Raw genomic sequence first — 19,938 nt, 5'->3', positions numbered from 1 at the left:
GCTGCTTTTCTCTCTTCTGGGAATGAAAAGAAAGCAGAAAATCCTGGGACCTAGAAGTACTGACCATTGCAGTTACCACATCGTCACATGGTTTCATTGTATGGACAGGTCTTACTGCACTGTATACACACACTGATGCCTCATCCAGTCTGGTGGGAGGAATGCAACATGATTTGTCTGAACACTGACACAGTCACATGAAGAAAGTCTATGATTTCAATCAAGCCCTTCAGTGGTAATAAGGAACTGCTCATTCTCTTTTGCACCAAGTGGAGACATCATGATAGACAGTAGGGAGGGAGTAATAAATAAGACACACTACCTCCCATGGCTCTACTGTCAGACGGCTTATGTGCTTATATCTGTGTAACACACACAAACATGCACACTCACACACACTCACACACGCACCCACCACTTAAAGCACTATTTGGAAGATTAATGTACCATGTACAAAATAAAGTGCTTGACAAAAAATCTTATTTTTATCATTAGAATGAATGTAAGAGATACGAAGGAAAGAAAAAGAAAGAGGAAGAAGTGAAGGAAGGTAGGAAATAATGTAGGAAGGGAGGCAGGGATGAGAGAGAGAAAGGAAAATACAAATATTAAGAAAGTTCCTCAAAAAATTAAATAGAATTCCCATATGACTAAGGAATTTTACTTCCAATTATATATCCAGAATAATTGAAAGCAGGGGCCAAAATGTATTTATACACCCATATCAAAAACAGCATTATTCACAGTAGACAAAAGATGAAACAATCCATGTCCTTTTGAAGATGATTGGATAAATATAATCTGGTCTATACATACAATGGAATACCATTCAGCATTACCAAAGTTAAGAAATCATGATACAGCCACGACATGAATGAACCTTGAAGACTTTATGCTAAGTAAAATCATGCAGTCACAAGAGAGTAAATATTGTAAGATTCCATTCGTATGAGATTCCTAGTACAGGCAAATTAATAGAAACAAATAATGAAATGGCGATTGCCAGGGGCTGGTGTGGGGAGGAAAATGAGGAGTTATTGTTCAGGGGTTACAGAGATTCAGTTTGGGAAAATAAAAAATTCTGGAGGTGGCTGGTGGTGATGGTTGTACAACAACCTGAATTACTTAGTGCCACATAAATGTACACAAAATTATTGAAATGTTACATTTTGTTACATATATTCTATCACAGTAATTTTTTTAATTTAAAACATATACCATAAGTCAATAAACACTGACTATAAATAGGAATCAAAAGGAGGGTGATCCCAAAATTAAATAAATCAACTAATTTCTTGGGCAGGATGGGTAAGCAGACATCAGGAACTGAAGATGACAAACATTCAGGAGGCCATCAAGCAAGATCAAGTACCTTCCTGAAAATGAGTTGACCTCTGATTCTTGCTCTCCCATCCAGGAAATGGTACAGGCCCAGACCATGGATGGCCCTTGAAGATTAGTCTACAGCACTTGACTCATTGCAGTTTTAAAAACTTTTCCAAGAAATAGCTTGATTAATATCTGCCATTGTCTCTGTGTCTCTCCGCTTCCATCACCAGGGCTCTAAAATGGCTCAGTTCTGAGCATACGTGCAAAGCAAAGGACATGTGAATTTGCCCAGTGAGGTGATCACAGAGCCAAGACACTGCAGGTGCTCTACTACCAAGGACCTATATCAGAATTCACAGTCATCTGATTAATTCAACAAGTTTCCAAAATTGACCCCATATTGTTCCCCAGAGTGGAAATGTGGAAATCATCAAACATCAATTAGGAACATTGTGAGAAGTTCAAGAGTCTTCAAACCATCCGGATGAATTGTGCCACCAACTTAGCATAAAGAGGACTTGGTTGCTGTCTGTTTATGTCTAGAGCTGAGACAAAGGAAGACTCAGGCTGTGAGGCTGCCTGGGCAGGTCAAATGCTTACACATATTTCCAAGGCCCTTGCATGACCCTCTCTGCTCTAAAGCCATCCAAGGAGAGGAAAAGGAGAGTGTCAGTGTGTTATACACAAAAACAGACACTCAGCATGAAACATAGTGACATAAAAACAAAACACCAGATGCCGCTTTTTGGCCTTCCTCAATCTATGCTCATCCTAGTCAGAAGTGAGGTTTGTATGGATTCACTCCAACTTACTTACATCCTTAAAATGAAATCTTTTCTCAATCACAATTTTAAAAACATGAAAACACAAACCCTTCTACACTCTTGGTGGAGATGTAAAATGGTGTAGCCATTATGGAAATTGGTATGGAGATTCCCCAAGACATTGAAAATAAAACTAGCACATGATACAGTAATCTCACTTCTGGGTGTAGACCAGAAAGGACTGGAATCACGATTTCAGAGATGAAAATGCGCTGCCATATCCATTGCAGCTCTGTGCACAATAGATGAGCTATGGAAACAAGCCACATGACCATCGACAGATGAATGGATAAATGTGGCACATATACACAATGGATTATAATTTTGGCTTAAAAAATGGAAATCCTACCATTTCTGACAAAATGGATGAAATAGAGAATATTATGCTAAGTGAAATAAGCAAGTCCTACAAGGACAAAGATTGCATAATTTTGCTTTGAGAAACTCATAGAAGCAGAGACTAAATGGAAGTCAGAAAGGGCTAGAGGGAAGGAGAAATGCAGTGTTGTTATTTAATTGAAATAAAGTTTCAGTTATGCAAGATGAATTCATTTTAGAGGCCTGCTACACATCACAATGCCTAGAATCAAAAATACTATACTGTGCACCTCAAAATTCCTTAAAAGAGTAGATCTGATGATAAGTTTTCTTACCATATAAAAAGGACACAGGGACATTCTGAGAGAAGAGAGATATGTTGATGACCTAGATTGTGCTGGTAGCTTCGCAAATGTGTGCACATGTCCAAACTCCTCAAATTATATACATTAAATATGTGCAGTTTTGTGTATAGCAATTACTCCTCACGAGCTGTTTTTTTTTTTTATTTTTTTGTTTTTGTGTTTTCTTGTCTTTTTGCCATTTCTTGGGCCGCTCCCATGGCATGTAGAGGTTCCCAGGCTAGGGGTCTCATCAGAGCTGTAGCCGCCGGCCGACGCCAGAGCCACAGCAACGCGGGATCCGAGCCGTGTCTGCAACCTACACCACAGCCCACGGCAACGCCGGATTGTTAAACCCACTGAGCAAGGGCAGGGACCGAACCCGCAACCTCATGGTTCCTAGTCGGATTCGTTAACCACTGCGCCACGACGGGAACTCCACGAGCTGTTTTGTTTTGTTTTTTTTTTAAATGCCAAGACCACATCCATTCACCCACACAACTCACAAACCATACACGCTCATACACAGACACTCCACTACCCACACTGAGAATCATGTGTGATCAAACCCAACAAAGAAATAACTTAAAAAGAAACAACATGCACACAGCAACACAAGCACACACATGTGTACTGCAGATTTCCAGCCTCCATGGTCTCTTGCTAGCACTGTACAATGGGGCTTTCCACAAGGATGGAAATATTCTATAGCTGTGTTGTCCAATACAGCAGCGCCAGTCTCCTGTGGCTACTGGAGACTTGAAATATAACTAGTGCAACTAAAGAGCCCAACTTTTAATTTCAGGTCATTTTAGTTAATTTTAATGTTATGGCCCCTTGAGGCTGGTGGCACCCTGTAGGTCACTGTGGGAATCAGTCGCTAAAAACACATGGTTTTATGAGCAATATGAACACACATTTTCTCTCCCTCTTCTTCCAGGTCCTCATATAAACACACATATCTAGGCCAAGCAAAGGTTCCCCACCTTGCTCCAATCTGTGCTGGACCAGGCTACTACCTGAGGACTCATCTCTTATGCCTCGATTGCCTGATGATATTTAGCACTTCCACACCTGTTTACAAGAAGGAGAACAATCAGTGGGGAAGATCCACATTTACCAACAGGACTGAGACCCCAGGGAACACACCCCAAAGCTTCTGGTTAGAGAAGACAACTGACTTAACTGCCCAATTTCCTTTGTTCCTCCTTGAGATGAGTTTAAGGAGGATCGGCACCAGTTTCTCTTTATATGTTTGATAGAATGCACCTGTGAAGCCATCTGGTCCTGGACTTTTATTTGTAGGGAGTGATTTTATGACCTCTTCAATTTAATTTCTAGTGATCGGTCTGTTCAGTTGGTCTGTTTCTTCCTGATTCTGTTTTGGCAGGCTGTAAGATTCTAGAAACTTGTCCATTTCTTCCAGATTGTCAAACTTGTTGCCATATAGTTGTTCATAGTATTCTCTTATGGTTTTTTGTATTTCTGCTGTATCCGTTGTAATTTCTCCTTTTCCATTTATAATTTTGGTTATTTGGGTTTTTTCTCTCCTCTTTTTAGTGAGTCTGGCCAGGGGGTTGTCCATTTTGTTTACCTTTTCAAAGAACCAGCTCTTGGTTTTATTAATTTTCTCTATTGTTTTTTGAGGCTCTTTTTTATTGATTTCTACTTTGATCTTCATAATTTCCTTCCTTCTGCTGACTTTAGGTCTTTTTTGTTCTTCTTTTTCTAATTTGTTTAGGTGGAGGGTTAAGTTGTCAATTTGGGATCTTCTGATTTGAGAAAGGCCTGTATTGCTATAAATTTCCCTCTGAGCACTGCTTTCGCAGCATCCCATAGATTTTGAGAGGTTGTGTCTTCATTATCATTTGTCTTGAAGTATTTTTTATTTTCCTTCTTGATTTCCTCATTGACCCATTGGTTTTTTAGTAGCATGTTGTTTAGTCTCCATGTAGTAGGTTTTTTCTCTTTCCTTTGCCCAGGGTTGATTTCTAATTTCATGGCATTGTGGTCAGAGAAGATTTGAGATAATTTCTATGCTCCTAAATTTATTGAGGTTAGATTTGTGTCCCAATATGTGGTCAATTCTTGAGAATGTTCCATGTGTACTTGAGAAGAATGTGTATTCTGATTTTTTTGGATGTAGTGTCCTGAAGGTATTGATGAAGTCTAACTTTTCTATTGTTTCCTTTAGGATCTCTGTTGCTTTATTGGTTTTCGGTCTAGAGGATCTGTCCATTGATGTGAGGGGGGTATTTAGGTCTCCTACTATGATTGTATTCTCATCAATATCTCCCTTTATGTCTGTTAATATTTGTTGTATGTATCTGGGTGCTCCTATGTTTGGGGCATATATGTTGATGATAGTAACATCCTCTCCTTGGATGGATCCCTTAATCATTAAATAGTGTCCTTCTTTGTCTTTCTTTATGTCTTTTGTATTAAAGTCTATTTTGTCTGATATGAGTGTTGCAACTCCTGCTTTTCTGTCATGTCTATTGGCGTGAAAAATTTTCCCAACCCTTTCACTTTCAATCTATACACATCCTTTGTCCTAAGGTGAGTTGCTTGTAGGCAGCATATTGAAGGTTTTTGCTTTTTTATCCACTCAGCCACTCTGTGTCTTTTGATTGGGAGATTCAGTCTGTTGACATTTAAGGTGATAATTGATTAATGATTATATATTGCCATTTTGTACCTCGTGTTCCAGTTGATTCTATGGTTCTCCATTCTTCCTTTCTTTATTTTCTTTTTGGTTGGATGGTCTCCTGTTATTATCTGCTTGAGTGTTTCTTTTTCTTTTTTCATTTTTGTGAATGCAATATTTGGTTTTGGCTTGTGGTTGCCCTGTTTTTTAAGCATGCTAACCCCTTCCTATAATTGTGTGTTTTAGCCTGATGGTCCTGTAGGTTCAAACATTTCATTACTATATTAAAATTAAGAAGAGAAACATACAAACAAACAAAAAGGGTTATTTACTTCCTAACATCCCTTGCCCACATTTTATGGTTTTGATGACTCTTTTTTATTTTTTCTTTTTAATTTTATTTTGTTTGAAGCATGTTCATGATTAAATCTGTATGCTGGCTTATTTGAGTGACTGCTCCCTAATTGTAGTTTCCTCAGTCCTAGTTCTTCCTCTTCTTTTTTTTTTTTTTTTTTTTTTTTTGTCTTTTTGCTATTTCTTGGGCCGCTCCCGCGGCATATGGAGGTTCCCAGGCTAGGGGTCGAATCAGAGCTGTAGCCACCGGCCTACGCCAGAGCCACAGCAACACGGGATCCGAGCCGCGTCTGCAACCTACACCACAGCTCACGGCAACGCCGGACCCTTAACCCACTGAGCAAGGGCAGGGACCGAACCCGCAACCTCATGGTTCCTAGTCGGATTCGTTAACCACTGCGCCACGACGGGAACTCCTTTTTTTTCTTTTCTTTTTTCTTCCCTTTCCTTCCTTTCTTTTTGGTTTAGTGAAGCCCTTTCAGTATTTCTTTTAACCTGGGTTTTGTGTTGCTGTATTCTTTTAGCTTTTGTTTGTTGGAATAACTTTTTATTTCCCCTTCTATTTTAAATGATATTCTTGCTGGATAGCGTATTCTAGGTTGCATATATTTTCCTTTTAGCACTTTAAATATCTCTTGCCATTCCCTCCTGGCCTGTAGTGTTTCTGTAGAGAAATCAGCTGATAATCTTATGGGGGTTCCCTTGTAGGTAACATTCTGCTTTTTTTGCTGCCTTTAGGATCCTCTCTTTATCACTAATTTTGCCATTTTTATTCTGATGTGTCTTGGTGTGGGTCTGTTTGGGTTCAGTTTGTTTGGGGCCCTCTGTGTTTCTTGTATCTTGAACCCAGTGTCCTTTAGATTTGGGAAGTTTCCAGCGATAATTTCTTCAAATATATTTTCCATCCCCTTATCTTTTTCTACTCCTTCTGGAATTCCTATTATGCATAGATTGGCCCACTTTATATTATCCCATAGGTCTCTTATATTGCTTTCCAGTTTTTTGATTCGGTTTTCTGTCTGTTGACCGGATTGAGTGATTTCCATTATTCTATCTTCCATATCACTGATTCGTTCTTCTGCATTATTCATTCTGCTTTTTACTGCCCCTAGTTCAGTTTGCATCTCTGCAAATGAATGTTCTAGTTTTTCTTGGCTCCTCCTTATATTTTCTAGTTCCTTTCTGAGGGTGTCTGCATTACTGTTCATATCTTCTCTTAATTCCTTCAGTATTTTCACTATTTCTCTTTTGAACTCCTGGTCTGTCTGACTGCAGAGATCTGTTTCATTGTTGAGTGTTTTAGGTGAGTTCTCCTGTTGGTTTGACTGGGGGTGGTTTCTCAACTTCATCTTGCTTTTTGTTTTCTTTCTCCTGAGGGAGTTGTACTGTCTGTGACCTGGCAGTGTTTGCCTTGTCACTGCCGTGGAATATTTCCTGAGGGCTGGAGTTGTTGGTCAGTCTTTTTTGAGGCAGTGTGTCTTTTCTGGAGTGTTGATGGGGCCAACAATTTTTCTTTGAAGCAAAGGAGGACTTCCTGAGGGCAGATAGGACTGGGAGGTCCACACCCCGATGGTAGCAGATTTCACTCAGTCATGCAGAGCTTGCTCTGGTGTTTTTAGGCTGTGGGGTTCTTGCAGGGGGTTGGCGGTGTTGGGCAGCTATTCCTCAGGAGGGCAGCGCCCCCTTGGGGCTGGAGCAGCTATCTGGGTCACTGAGAACCTAAGAGGCTCTTCCCTAGGGCAGCCCAACTCAGAAGGATGGCCTGAGAATGTAGGTGGATCTTTTCACAGTCTGGCCAACCTTGTTGTAGCTTTTCTGGGCTGCAGGGGCTCCTCCATGTGGCTGGTGGTGATCAGCAGCTATTCTGCAGGAGTGGGGCACCCGCTGAGGGCTTTGGAGTATAGCAGGGCTGCTGAAAACCCAAGAGGCTCCTCCCCAGGGCAGCCCAACTTAGAAAGACCATCTGAGAATTAGGCAGATCTTTTCACGGCCTGGCTAGGCTTGTTCTAGCTTTTATGGGATGCAGACCTTTTCTAGGTGGCTGGTTGTGTTTGGTGCTGCTCTGCAGAGGTGTAGCCCCTCCAAAGGGCAAGCAGGCCTGTGCAGAGACAGCCCCTGAAGTGGTAGGCTTCAGGCAATTGTTGAGGCCAGCCCTCCAGGATGGCAGGCAGCCCCAAGTCCGGCAAGTGCATAAAGGGTGGTGGGAGGGGATGCACTGGGAAGCACAGCTTTCTGATAGCTAGCAGGCCAGTAAGCTTGCTGTGGTATGGGGAGTATTCTATGGGGACCCACCCCTTCTTCTCTCCCCTCCCCGGCATGGGCACAGACCATGCTCTTCTCCCAGGTTCCCTCTGATGTGGCTTTCCACTTCCCCATCCCTAGAGTATTGCTCCCTTCCTCTGCGACAGCTTTGTTTTCTAGTCTCCCAGGCAGTCTCTGCCCCATCAAATTGACAGACTGGTTTCTAGATTTCCCAAGCAGTCTCTGCTCCACCCCGCCCCCCCCCCAGCCCTTTCCTGGGGACAATCCTTCAGAGCAGAGGACTCGGTGCCCAGCCCCCACCCAGGTGTCTCAATTTTTGGTGACTGTGCCCATAGTTCAGATGGTCCGTTCGGTTCTTGATCGGCTTTTCAGTACTCAACTTACTGCTACACTCTTCTCTGCATTTAAAGATTCCTCTGGTTCGTTTGATCTTTCTGTCGAGTAGGTGACTTTCCAGGGTGTAGGATCTCTTTCTCCTCCTCAGTTCCCATTTGGGATCACCCGTCCAGCTTGGATTCACCTTCTCTCACTCTCCTCTTTTCTCTTGTTTTGCTTAGTAATGTCATGAACTTCTTGCCGTTATTGGAGTTTAGGTTCTTCTGCCAGCGATTGGTTGCTGTTCTGTGCGAGTCATTTTTTCTGTAGATGTGCTTTTTTTGTGGTGTTTGTGGGAGAGGGCGAGCATGTCCCCCTACTCTTCTGCCATCTTGTCTCCTCCCCCATATATCTTTTTCAATTGCAGTTTTATCTGGATATATGCCCAGGCATGGGATGGCTAGTTCATATAGTAGATCTATATGCAGTTCTCTGAGTGAAATATATTTTAGCAATATGGAGTTTATTGAATATCATTTAGACCTCCAAAACTCTGGGGGTTTTTAAAGAAACAATAACAAAATCAAGTATGGCCATGTTATTCCTCTATGAAATCCCTTCCAGTGGGTTCCCATATGAACTGAGAACCAATGATTCAACTATAATAGTTAATTTTATATGTCAAATTGGAAACTAGAGCACCCAGATATTTGTTCAAACACAATTCTAGATGTTTCCATGAAGTTATCTTTGTGGATGAGATTAACAGTATAACCTGAAAATTCTGAATAAAGCAGACTTTCCTCTATAATGAGGTTGGGCCTCACCCAATCAGTTGAGGACCTTAAGAAAAAGAATGGATCTTCCAAAGAGAAGGGACACTTCAGTCAGAAGCCTGCCATTAATCTATCCGGACAAAGCTCTACTTAAAAGAGATACGTGCACCCGCATGTTCACTGCAGCACAATTCACAATAGCCAGGACATGGAAACAACCCAAATGTCCATCGACAGATGATTGGATTCGGAAGATGTGGTATATATACACAATGGAATACTACTCAGCCATAAAAAAGGATGACATCATGCCATTTGCAGCCACATGGATGGAGCTAGAGAATCTCATACTGAGTGAAATGAGCCAGAAAGACAAAGGCAAATACCATATGATATCACTTATAACTGGAATCTAATATCCAGCACAAATGAACATCTCCTCAGAAAAGAAAATCATGGACTTGGAGAAGAGACTTGTGGTTGCCTGATGGGAGGGGGAGGGAGTGGGAGGGATCGGGAGCTTGGGCTTATCAGACACACCTAGAATAGATTTACAAGGAGATCCTGCTGAATAGCACTGAGAATTTTGTCTAGATACTCATGTTGCAACAGAAGAAAGGGTGAGGGAAAAACTGTAACCGCAATGTATACATGTAAGGATAACCTGACCCCCTTGCTGTATAGTGGGAAAATAAAAAAAAAAAATTGCCAATCAAAAAAAAAAAAAAAGAAGCCTGCCTTTAGACTTAAACTGCAACTTTTCCCTGGGTTTCCAGCCTGCTAGCCTACACATCAGACTTTACAATTGCTAGCCTCCAAAATTATATTAGTCATTTCTATAAAATACATCTTTCTCCATTTTTCTCTTCTTTTTTGGATACTACATGGCATATGGAGATTCCAAGGCCAGGGATCAGATCTGAGCTGACGTTGCAGCCTATGCCACTGCTGTGGCAACTCTATCCTTTAACCCACTGCAAAGAGATGCAGCCAATCCTTGGGCAACAGCAAGAACTCCATAAATCACTCTGTCTTACAAACACACACACACACACACACACACACACACACACACACACACACACCACATATAAGTTCTACTTCTCTGGAGAATCTTGTTGTATACAATTACCATGACCTTAAGTGCTCAAAACTCTGGACCTCTGGTATCGCTGATGTAATCATCCATCATCCCTCTCCCACTTACCCCATCCACCTACAGAGGCCCCATTAATGTCCCTGGAATTGGCCAGGCACCATCTCACCTAAATTATTTTAGGTACTGATCTCTATGCTTCTGTCCATGTATCACCATGGCTCGCTCACCTGTCCTCACTAACATCTTTGGATATTACCATCCCAATGAGCTCTACCTAGACCACACAGTGTGAACTTATGAACTACCACCCAACTCTCTTGCTTATAACCCCCCTTTACTTTTGGGGGGTTTTGGCCACACCTATGGCATATGGAAGTTCCCAGGCTAGGGCTCAAATTGGAGCTGCAGTAGCCAGCCTACACCACAGCCACAGCAACGCAGGTTCTGAGCCAGCTCTGCAACCTACACCACAGTTCACAAAAATACTGTATCCTTAACCCACTAAGTAAAGCCTAGGATTGAACCCGTGTCCTCATGAATAATAGTCAGGTTCATTACTACTGCGCCAAGATAAGAACTCCTTCCTCCCCCCCTTTTTATGGCTCCTATATTCATAGAATATCTTAGCTTCAAAAATTCAGAATTTATTTCAGGCATAGAAACCCATCTTCCATAGAACTTTCATCTCAGTAAAGAAATAAAGACAATTTTAAAAATAAGTAAAGTTTCCAGTGATTCAGAAGGTTAAAACCTGATAGGAAACAAAAAAGCAGCATGATGAGCTGGAGCAGGAGTGCTGGAATGTAAACTATATGAGGTGATACAGCTTTTTTACTGTGCATTTCCAGAAGGTAGAAAACTGCCTGGCATATTGTGGTCATGCAGGAGATATTTTTGGGTGCATAAATTATCAATTGGAGTTCACATTGTGGCACAGCAGAAACAAATCTGACTAGGAACCATGAGTTTTTGCATTCGATCCCTAGCCTTGCTCAGGAGGTTAAGGATCTGGCATTGCCATGAGCTGTGGTGTAGGTTACAGACACAGCTGAGAACTGGCATTGCTGCAGCTCTGGCATAGGCAGGTGGTTAGACCCCTAGCCTGAGAACCTCCATATACCACGGGAGCAGCCCTAAAAAGGACAAGAGACAAAAAAAACTTTATAAATTCTTGCATTTAATTGTTTCATGTTAGAAGTGAGATCTCTGGAGAAAAGACAACACCCATTTCTAAGATGAAAATTAATCCAAGAGCCATAGGCTGTTCTCAACACAAACATCCAATTTAGGGGAAAAATTAGTCTTCCTGGAATGGGGAAATTTGCTAATTGGATTGACTACTGTGTCCTCCCCTATTGTCAAATCACAAAAAAATGAAAGACTATTTAGGTTTAGCAAATGAACTAAAGTACTTCATTAACTTGATAATGCATTGAAAACATAAGAGTTTTGGACTTTACTAAAACTGAACATTAGAAACTCAACTGAATATTTATAGCTTTGAAAGGCGAGAAGCTAAGACATGGAAGCAACCTCAATGTCCATCAACAGATGAATGATAAAGAAGATGTAGTACACAGCATAATAGAATATTACTCAGCCATATAAAGAATAAAATAATTCCCATTTGTAGCAACATGGATGAGCCTAGAGATTATCATACTAAATGTAATAAGCCAGGCAGAAAAAATCATATATCATAGGATACTCTTTATATGTGGTATCAGAAAAAATGTTAAAAATAAATTTATACACAAAATGGAAATAGATCCACAGGTATAGAAAATGGTCACCAAAGGGGAATGGGGGGAGGGACAAATTATAAGTTTGGGGTTAACATATGCACATTACAATTCGTAAAGTAGATAATAAACAAGGACCAAATGTTTAGCACATAGAACTACACTAAATATTGTGTAATAACAGATAAGGGAAAAATATGAAAAATATCTGCTACGTAATATATTTAAAAGTGAATCACTTTGCTCTACACCTGAAATTCACACAACATTGTAGTCAACTATATATCAAAATAATTAATGAATTAAAAATTTAAAAAACAATGGCCAAGAGATGACCATAATATCATACACACACACACACACAAACACACACACACACACACACTTGAAAAGATGTAAAAACCCAAATGTAATAATAATATAACACATGGAAAAAAATAAAATTTAAAAACACATACACATACAAACAGAGGCGTCTGATGCTTTGAAAAGCAAAATATTTAATGTGTTTTATTGCTAATGATATATTTAGAGTTATGGAGGAATAAATGGACAAGAGATATTTATAAAGGGAAAAGGATTGATCCAATAACAATGACTATTTAAAGGACAGTGATGAAAGTGCTAGAGACATGGGTGTCAAACACACAACTTTTTAAGGCATTTCTGACAAGGTCAGTGAGTGAAATAAGAACATAGTTAGGTGATTCTCATGTGGTGAAAAGGTTCTTGTTTCTGATAAGTATCTCCAGAGCCAAAGTCATGTCTCTGTTCCTCAGGCTGTAGATGAAAGGGTTCAGCATCGGGGTGACCACTGTGTACATCACAGAAGCAATGATGTCTTTGTAATGAGACTGGCCAAATGAGGGGGAAAAGTACACGGCTATAATTGTCCCATAGAATAGAGACACCACAGAGAGGTGGGAGCCACAGGTGGACAAGGCTTTGCAGATCCCTTTGGTAGAGGGGACCCTCAGGATGGAGATCCCAATGCGGCCATAGGAGACTAAGATGCCACTCGGTGGAAAAATGAAAACAGCAGCCCCTGAAGTGTATATGACCAGCTCATTGAGAGAGGTGTCTGAGCAGGACAACTTAAGCAGGGCAGCAAGGTCACAGAAGAAGTGGGGGATGATGTTGTCGACACAGAAGGAGAGTTGAGCCAGGAGGAGGGTGTGGGTCAAGGCATAGGCACAGGAGAGGAGCCAGCATCCAGCCAGCAGACATAGACACAGCTCCTCCCTCATGATGATGGTGTAGTGTAGAGGGTGACAAATGGCCACATACCTGTCATAGGCCATCACAGCAAGAAGAAGATTATCAATGCAAGCAAAAAACATGAAAAAATATGTCTGTGTTACACACCCTGCATAGGATATGGAATGATCCTGAGTCTGCATGTTCATCAGCATCTTAGGGACAGTGACAGAGGAAAAGGAGATGTCCGTGAGGGCCAAGTGGCTGAGGAAGAAGTACATGGGGGTGTGGAGGCGAGGGTCCAGCCTGATGAGCAGGATGATGAGCAGGTTCCCCAGCACTGTGGTCAGGTACACGCCCAGGAACAGGGCAAAGAACATGCCCTGCTGCTCTTGCTGGATGGGAAGCCCCAGGAGGAGGAACTTGGACACGTTGCTCTGGTTCTCCCTCCTCATGCTCCTCTCCTGTCTGCTGGGGAAGGAGGGGAGTGGGAAACATCAGAGATACTGAAGACATGGTTGTGGCTACCACACTTGTGCTCTCACTTTCTCATGGAGAAACGGAATAACTGCCTACATTTCTTTTAGCATGTAGTGTTGCCAAAGCAAGTGACGCAATCAACATGATTCCTTTTGATGAAAACCAGAGCAAATTTATTCTTTTCTCTTTAATCAACCAGGTTTCTTACACTACCCTACTAAATGGACACATGAGATTAAATACGACATATAGGACTTCTTTTCTCATGATACGAACCACTGAGGACACACCTAACAAAGGACTAAATAAATGCACCTCTAGCCAGACTTGCTGTGTTGTTATTTTGGTCACACCACACTCTCACTGTAGGACTTGGGATGATAAATTTCTCTTGGCCTCAGGTTGTGCCACTGTATTGTTAGAATGCCAATATCACACTGTCATAGAGTTAACACAAAAGATTCTCATTTTTTAGGCATTAATATTAAGAACAGTGTCCTGCATATAATAAACACCAAAAATTTCATATACTAATTGTTGAGAGAATCTGCAAACCCCACCCCCCCAAAAACAGTATCAGGTTCAGGAATTTAATAAAGAAGTATTATGAGGTGTCCAGCTTAGAGGACCAAGAAGCTGACCTAAAATTTATGTTAACTTATCTGAGCTCTCACACAATTAAGGTAAGTTTCTGAGATACTATCCTATCACCGGGGTAAGTTCCATGGTGGAATTTGTCTTAATGCATGATATCCTCTTGCCATGAATGAAACAATACTTCAGTGCACGGACCTCATTCTATCTCCATCTACATGTCTCAGATCTGGATATTCATCAGTAGGAAGACACCTGAGATCTGAGATGGCGCCTGAGAGCTGAGAGATCCTGAAGGATTGGGGTGTCTACTAGGATTCAGTGACTTGAATGACCAGAACTGTTTCCCAATATTGATCTTCACACTGATAATAATTCACAGTTAATGATCACAATGGAAGACAAATACATTTTTGCATGACTCCCTCACTGAAGTTTTCAGTAGACTGAGGAGGGAGGAGTTCCTGCTATGTTTCAGCAGGTTAAGGACCCCAGCTGCTATCATTGTGAGGATGTGGGAACAACCCCAACCCTTGCTCAGTGTGTTAACCATCCAGTGATGCCACAAGCAGTGGCATATGTTTCAGATGCAGCTCAGCTTTGCCACTAGCCCCAGAACTTCAAAGTGTTGCTTTAAAAAAAAGAAAAGAAACAATCAAAACTTCATTAAGATATACTCTGAAGGAATAGAAAACTAGCATGATTATAAAGTTAGTAACCACTGTAATCACAATTCTCTCCCATGTTATTAAAATACACTGGAATCATTGCTCCTATGACCCTACAGTTCCTCCCTCTCTTTAGTTAGACATATAGGCAGCACCTGAAGAACTATTTCAGGATTTGAAGGAGTGCTCCTGCTCAGATAACTATCCACACTCATTTTCCTGCAGTGCTTTAGTTTGCCAATGGCTTTCATATGCTTTCAATTTCATTCAATCCATCAACCTTTACTTCTATCTGGGAAGTAGAGAAGACTGTTTTTTCCCTGCATTTTACCAACAGGAGTAGTGAAATAACTTAAACAATCTCACATATTTAATAAGAGGCAGGTTCAAAGCCTGATTTCCTTTCTTTTGGCTTGCTTTTTAGGGCTGCCCCTGTGCAATATGGGGGTCTGGAGGCTAGGGATCAATTTGGGGTTCAATCTGCCCACCCTCTTCATGGCCACAGAAACAATGAATCCAAGCAGCATCTGTGACCTACACCAGAGCTCACAGTAATGTAGGATCTTTAACCATTTACTGAGGCCAAGACTCAAACACACATCCTCATGGATACTATTCAGGTTCATAACCTGCTGAGTTAAAACAGGAACTTCCTCAAAGATTGATTTTCTGGTCATCTTTTCACTAGACAGAGAATGCACATATTTCTTTTTATGGGGGTTAGAGAAGCTAAAGTCAAATGTTAAATGTGAAAAGTTAAAGGTAAATGTTAAAATATGCCTGGAATAGGAACTTGACATTGGGGAAGAATCTGTCAATAGGGGCTTACTCCATACCAGGGAGTTTCTCGGGGATATTCACTGACTCAGTTCCCAGGGCACAAGGAGGGAACAGGCACTTGACCCTCCTGCCAAACACAGGCTTCTCACTGAAAGCTGCTAGGTCAGACTTAGCCCAGGATCTCACAGACCTCCTACAGAAGAACCAGAGCTCCCAATGACACCCAGAAGCTGCAATGTGATCAGAAGGGAACAATACAGATGTGGTATTTTGATTACACCCGGGCCATGTGCAAAGAGGTGGGTGGGAAATGGCTCAAAAGTGAAATGGAAGCAGTGTGTGACCTAGGGGTGGGGCATTGAGAGAGACTATGGATGGGCTTGATTTTCCTCTTTTCATACAAAATACTGAATTTGGCACAATAGGAAATGGAGAGTCAAGTGTTTGGGTCTCCAAGAGGCTACAATTTTCCAAGTGCTTATGATGTGCCTCACTTCTTAAGCACCTTACAGACAAGATCTGTCAGCAATTAGCACGATACCATGTAACAGTGCTGGATGCTGGGAATCACCAGGGCCAAACCCAAGGCCACCAAGCTATTAACTGGTGAAAAGAAAAAGATCTCAGTGTCAAAGAATGGGATTCCAGAAATGAGCATTTCATTTCTAAACTGTTTGACTAGAGGTGAAACAGAGTGCCAAAAGTCTTGAGCTTCCAGGGGCCTTGCTGGAGGAGTTAAACCACAGAAAAATGGATGTCAATAGCTCTGAAAAGTCAGTTTCCTATGGAGCTGTGTGTGTGGATTTTGGCCTCAGGCATTTGGAGGGTAAAAAAATGAGAGAATGTCAGACACCCAAACACAAACATTTATTTCTTCTGTGTAGGACTCAAGGTGTGGGTTTGTTACACAAAGGAACTCACACAGTCACAGACACACACTTGCCAAATGGAGATTTATAGAGTTCTCTGGCTTATACTCTCAGTAGGTAAATATAGTCAGGGTGTGAGTAGCTTCACACAAATCTATGCAAAACTCACAGGAAAATACTCATATACAACACAGCTGCATGCACAGAACTGTCAAGCATCCTAGACCAGAGGCATTGTCATCAAAACTAGGCATTCCTATTCGAATCATAAGCAATGCACTAGGCCTTTTACACACATCACACAAGTGGCAGATGCAAGAAGAGTAAGCACCCACTGAGGAAATGTCCAGGCTTCTCTAACCTCTGTATATCCTACTATGAGTCATTCAGTGTGTTTGTCAGTTATACATACACACATAGACTCGTACAACACACACACAAATATACATAACTTCTCTGATGGTCACACACACTTACACATAGACACACATGCATGACTGGGGAGGTTTCTGGGCTCCTTCTGAGCTATACCTGTGCTCTGAGTTCAAATATTTTCTCCTGCATTCTGTTACCTGAATCCTCACTTTCTATCCAAAATAACCAAGATCCAAAGAAAAGGAGCAAACCTTGGTGGTGTGATGATCTGTACAGACTCCCACATCAGTTCTCCAGCTTCAAAACAATGTACAAGATCTCCTTTTCTCCATCCTAAAGAGACCCTGGAGGGAATCCACACCAGGCCCTGACTTGAGTAGCAGTCCACCGGGGCAACTGCTCAACTCCCCTCCTGGCCTCTTGGGAAGGAGTATTATTAGGGTCCACAGGGGCTGAGCTGCACCTGGTTTCACAGGAGAAAGTGTCTCTGATATAAGTTGTACCTTAGGTTTCTGGTCAAGTCTCTGATGAGAAGCAGGAGTGACCCCATTGCCCATGGCTTCTACGTCATGAGCACAGCTTCTCCAGGCAGTGCAAGGGCATCTGCAGGTTGCCCAACACTGACACAGACTTTCATTAGAACAAAAAGCCCCTTAAAATGTACACATCTCCCCACTTCTCTAGAAGGATTTGTAAGGTATGATCTATTCCTTGCAGGGGAAGGGGGTATTGAATATAAAACTGTGGGGGGGAAAAGACTCTGGGTTCTTCCTCTACTAAGAAAGCATCCTTGAGCAATTTATCAAAGACCACTGAGACTTAGTTAATTCAATGTGGAAATAATCATCATAGTCTTTCAGTGACTTTGAAGGATGGTTAAAGGAGAACCAAATGAAGGCTTATTAAATGTTAAGTTAATTGTCAATGTCTTTGTATCACTAGAGATCAGCTATGGCTCACAAGAGGCAACCATGATTGGTAACTGTTGAATGAATTCATCTGTACATTCATTCACTCATTCACTTATATAAACATGAAGGTTCCCAGAAAATGTAATACTGATATATTCTAAAGAAACACAACACAAAATAACATAAACAAAAAAAAACCCTCTTTTAGAACACACATCCAAACTGGAGGTGGCACAAAAAGAAAATTTTAATGGAAAATGAATGGCAGGCAAATAGTGACAAGTGCTATGGAATGAGGAAATTTATCTATGCAGATAGGGAGACTCCACAAAATCCAGACAAACAAAAGAAATAAAAGGCATCCATATAGGAAGATAAGAGATCAAACTGTCACTGTATGCAGATGACATGATACTCTACATAGAAAACCCTAAGGACTCAACCCAAAAATGAATTGAACTGATCAACAAATTCAGCAAAGTAGCAGGATAGAAGATTAACAATCATAAACCAGTCACATTTCCGTATACTAACAATGAAATATTAGACAAGGGATACAAAAATACAATACCTTTTAAAATTGCACCCCAAAATATTAAATACCTGGGAATACACCTGACCAAGGAGGTAAAGGACTTATATGCTGAGAACTATAAAACATTAATCACGGAAATTAGAGTATTCAAAGAAATGGAAAGATATTCCATGCTCCTGGGATGGAAAAATTAATACTGTAAAAATGGCCATACTACACAAAGCAGTCTACAGTTTCAATGCAATCCCTATCCAATTACCCAGGACATTTTTCACAGAACTAGAACAAACAATCCAAACATTTACATGGAACCACAAAAAAACCAGAATTGCCAAAGGAATCCTGAGAAACAAAAACCAAGCAGGAGGCATAACTCTCCCAGACCTCAGGCAATATTACAAAGCCACAGTCGTCAAGACAGTGTGGTACTAGTATCAAAACAGACAGACAGAAAAATGGAACAGAATAGAGAACCCAGACATAAACCCTGACACCTATGGTCAATTAATCTTTGACAAAGGAGGCAAGAACATAAAATTGGAAAAAGAAAGTCTATCCGGCACAAATTGCTGGGAAACCTGGACAGTTGTATGCAAAGCAATGAAACTAGAACACACCCTCACACCATGCACCAAAATCAACTCAAAATGGCTGAAAGACTTACATAGAAGACAGGACACCATCAAACTCCTGGAAGAGACCATAGGCAAAACACTCTCTGACATCAACCTGATGAATATTTTCTCAGGTAAGTCTCTCAAAGCAACAGAAATAAAAGCAAAAATAAACCAATGGGACCTCATCACACTGACAAGCTTTTGCACAGCAAAGGAAACCAAACAGAAAACAAAAGGACAACTTACAGAATGGGAGAAAATAGTTTCAAATGATGTAACTGACAAGGGCTTCATCTCCAAAATATACAAGCAACTTATACAACTCAACAGCTAAAAAGCCAACCACCCAATGGAAAAATGGGCAAAAGATATGAAAAGACATTTCTCCAAGGAAGATGTACAGATGGCCAACAAGCACATGAAGAAATGCTCAGCATCCCTGATTATGAGAGAAATGCAAATCAAAACTACCACGAGACACCATCACACACCAGTCAGAATGGCCATCACAAATAAGTCCACAAAGAACAAGTGCAGGAGGGGATGTGGAGAAAAGGGTACCCTCCTGCACTGTTGGTGGGAATGGAAGCTGGTACAGCCACTGTGGAGAACAGCATGGAGGTTCCCTAGAAATCTATACATACAACTACCATATGACCCAGGAATCCCACTCTTGGGCATCTATCCGGACAAAACATTCCTTAAAAAGACACATGCACCCGCATGTTCACTGAAGCACTATTCACAATAGCCAAGACATGGGATCAACCCAAATGTCCACTGAGAGATGATTGGATTAGGGAGATGTGTTGTATATATACACAATGGAATATTACTCAGCCATAAAAAAGAATGAAATAATGCCATTTGCAGCAACATGAATGCAACTAGGGACCCTCATCCTG

At 41.2% G+C, this 19,938-nt stretch overlaps 1 protein-coding gene across 1 annotated transcript; it reads right to left on the bottom strand.

Moving 5' to 3' along the window:
* Nucleotides 1-12,623: 12,623 nt before the first annotated feature.
* LOC100524011 (olfactory receptor 1J4-like) lies at nt 12,624-13,668 on the bottom strand. Its single transcript, XM_003122147.3, has one exon. It carries the CDS (start codon nt 13,657-13,659, stop codon nt 12,718-12,720), a length of 942 nt encoding a protein of 313 aa, XP_003122195.2. The 5' UTR covers nt 13,660-13,668; the 3' UTR covers nt 12,624-12,717.
* Nucleotides 13,669-19,938: the final 6,270 nt, after the last annotated feature.

Source organism: Sus scrofa, chromosome 1, assembly GCF_054392235.1.
Source record: "Sus scrofa isolate SSC_HxYL_T2T_F1_AM1 chromosome 1, Sscrofa_HxYL_maternal_Yorkshire_Landrace_v2.0, whole genome shotgun sequence".
Classification (NCBI taxonomy): Eukaryota; Metazoa; Chordata; class Mammalia; order Artiodactyla; family Suidae; genus Sus; species Sus scrofa.
Note: the sequence above shows the minus strand (reverse complement) of the source record. Positions and strands in the feature narration are given on the sequence as shown.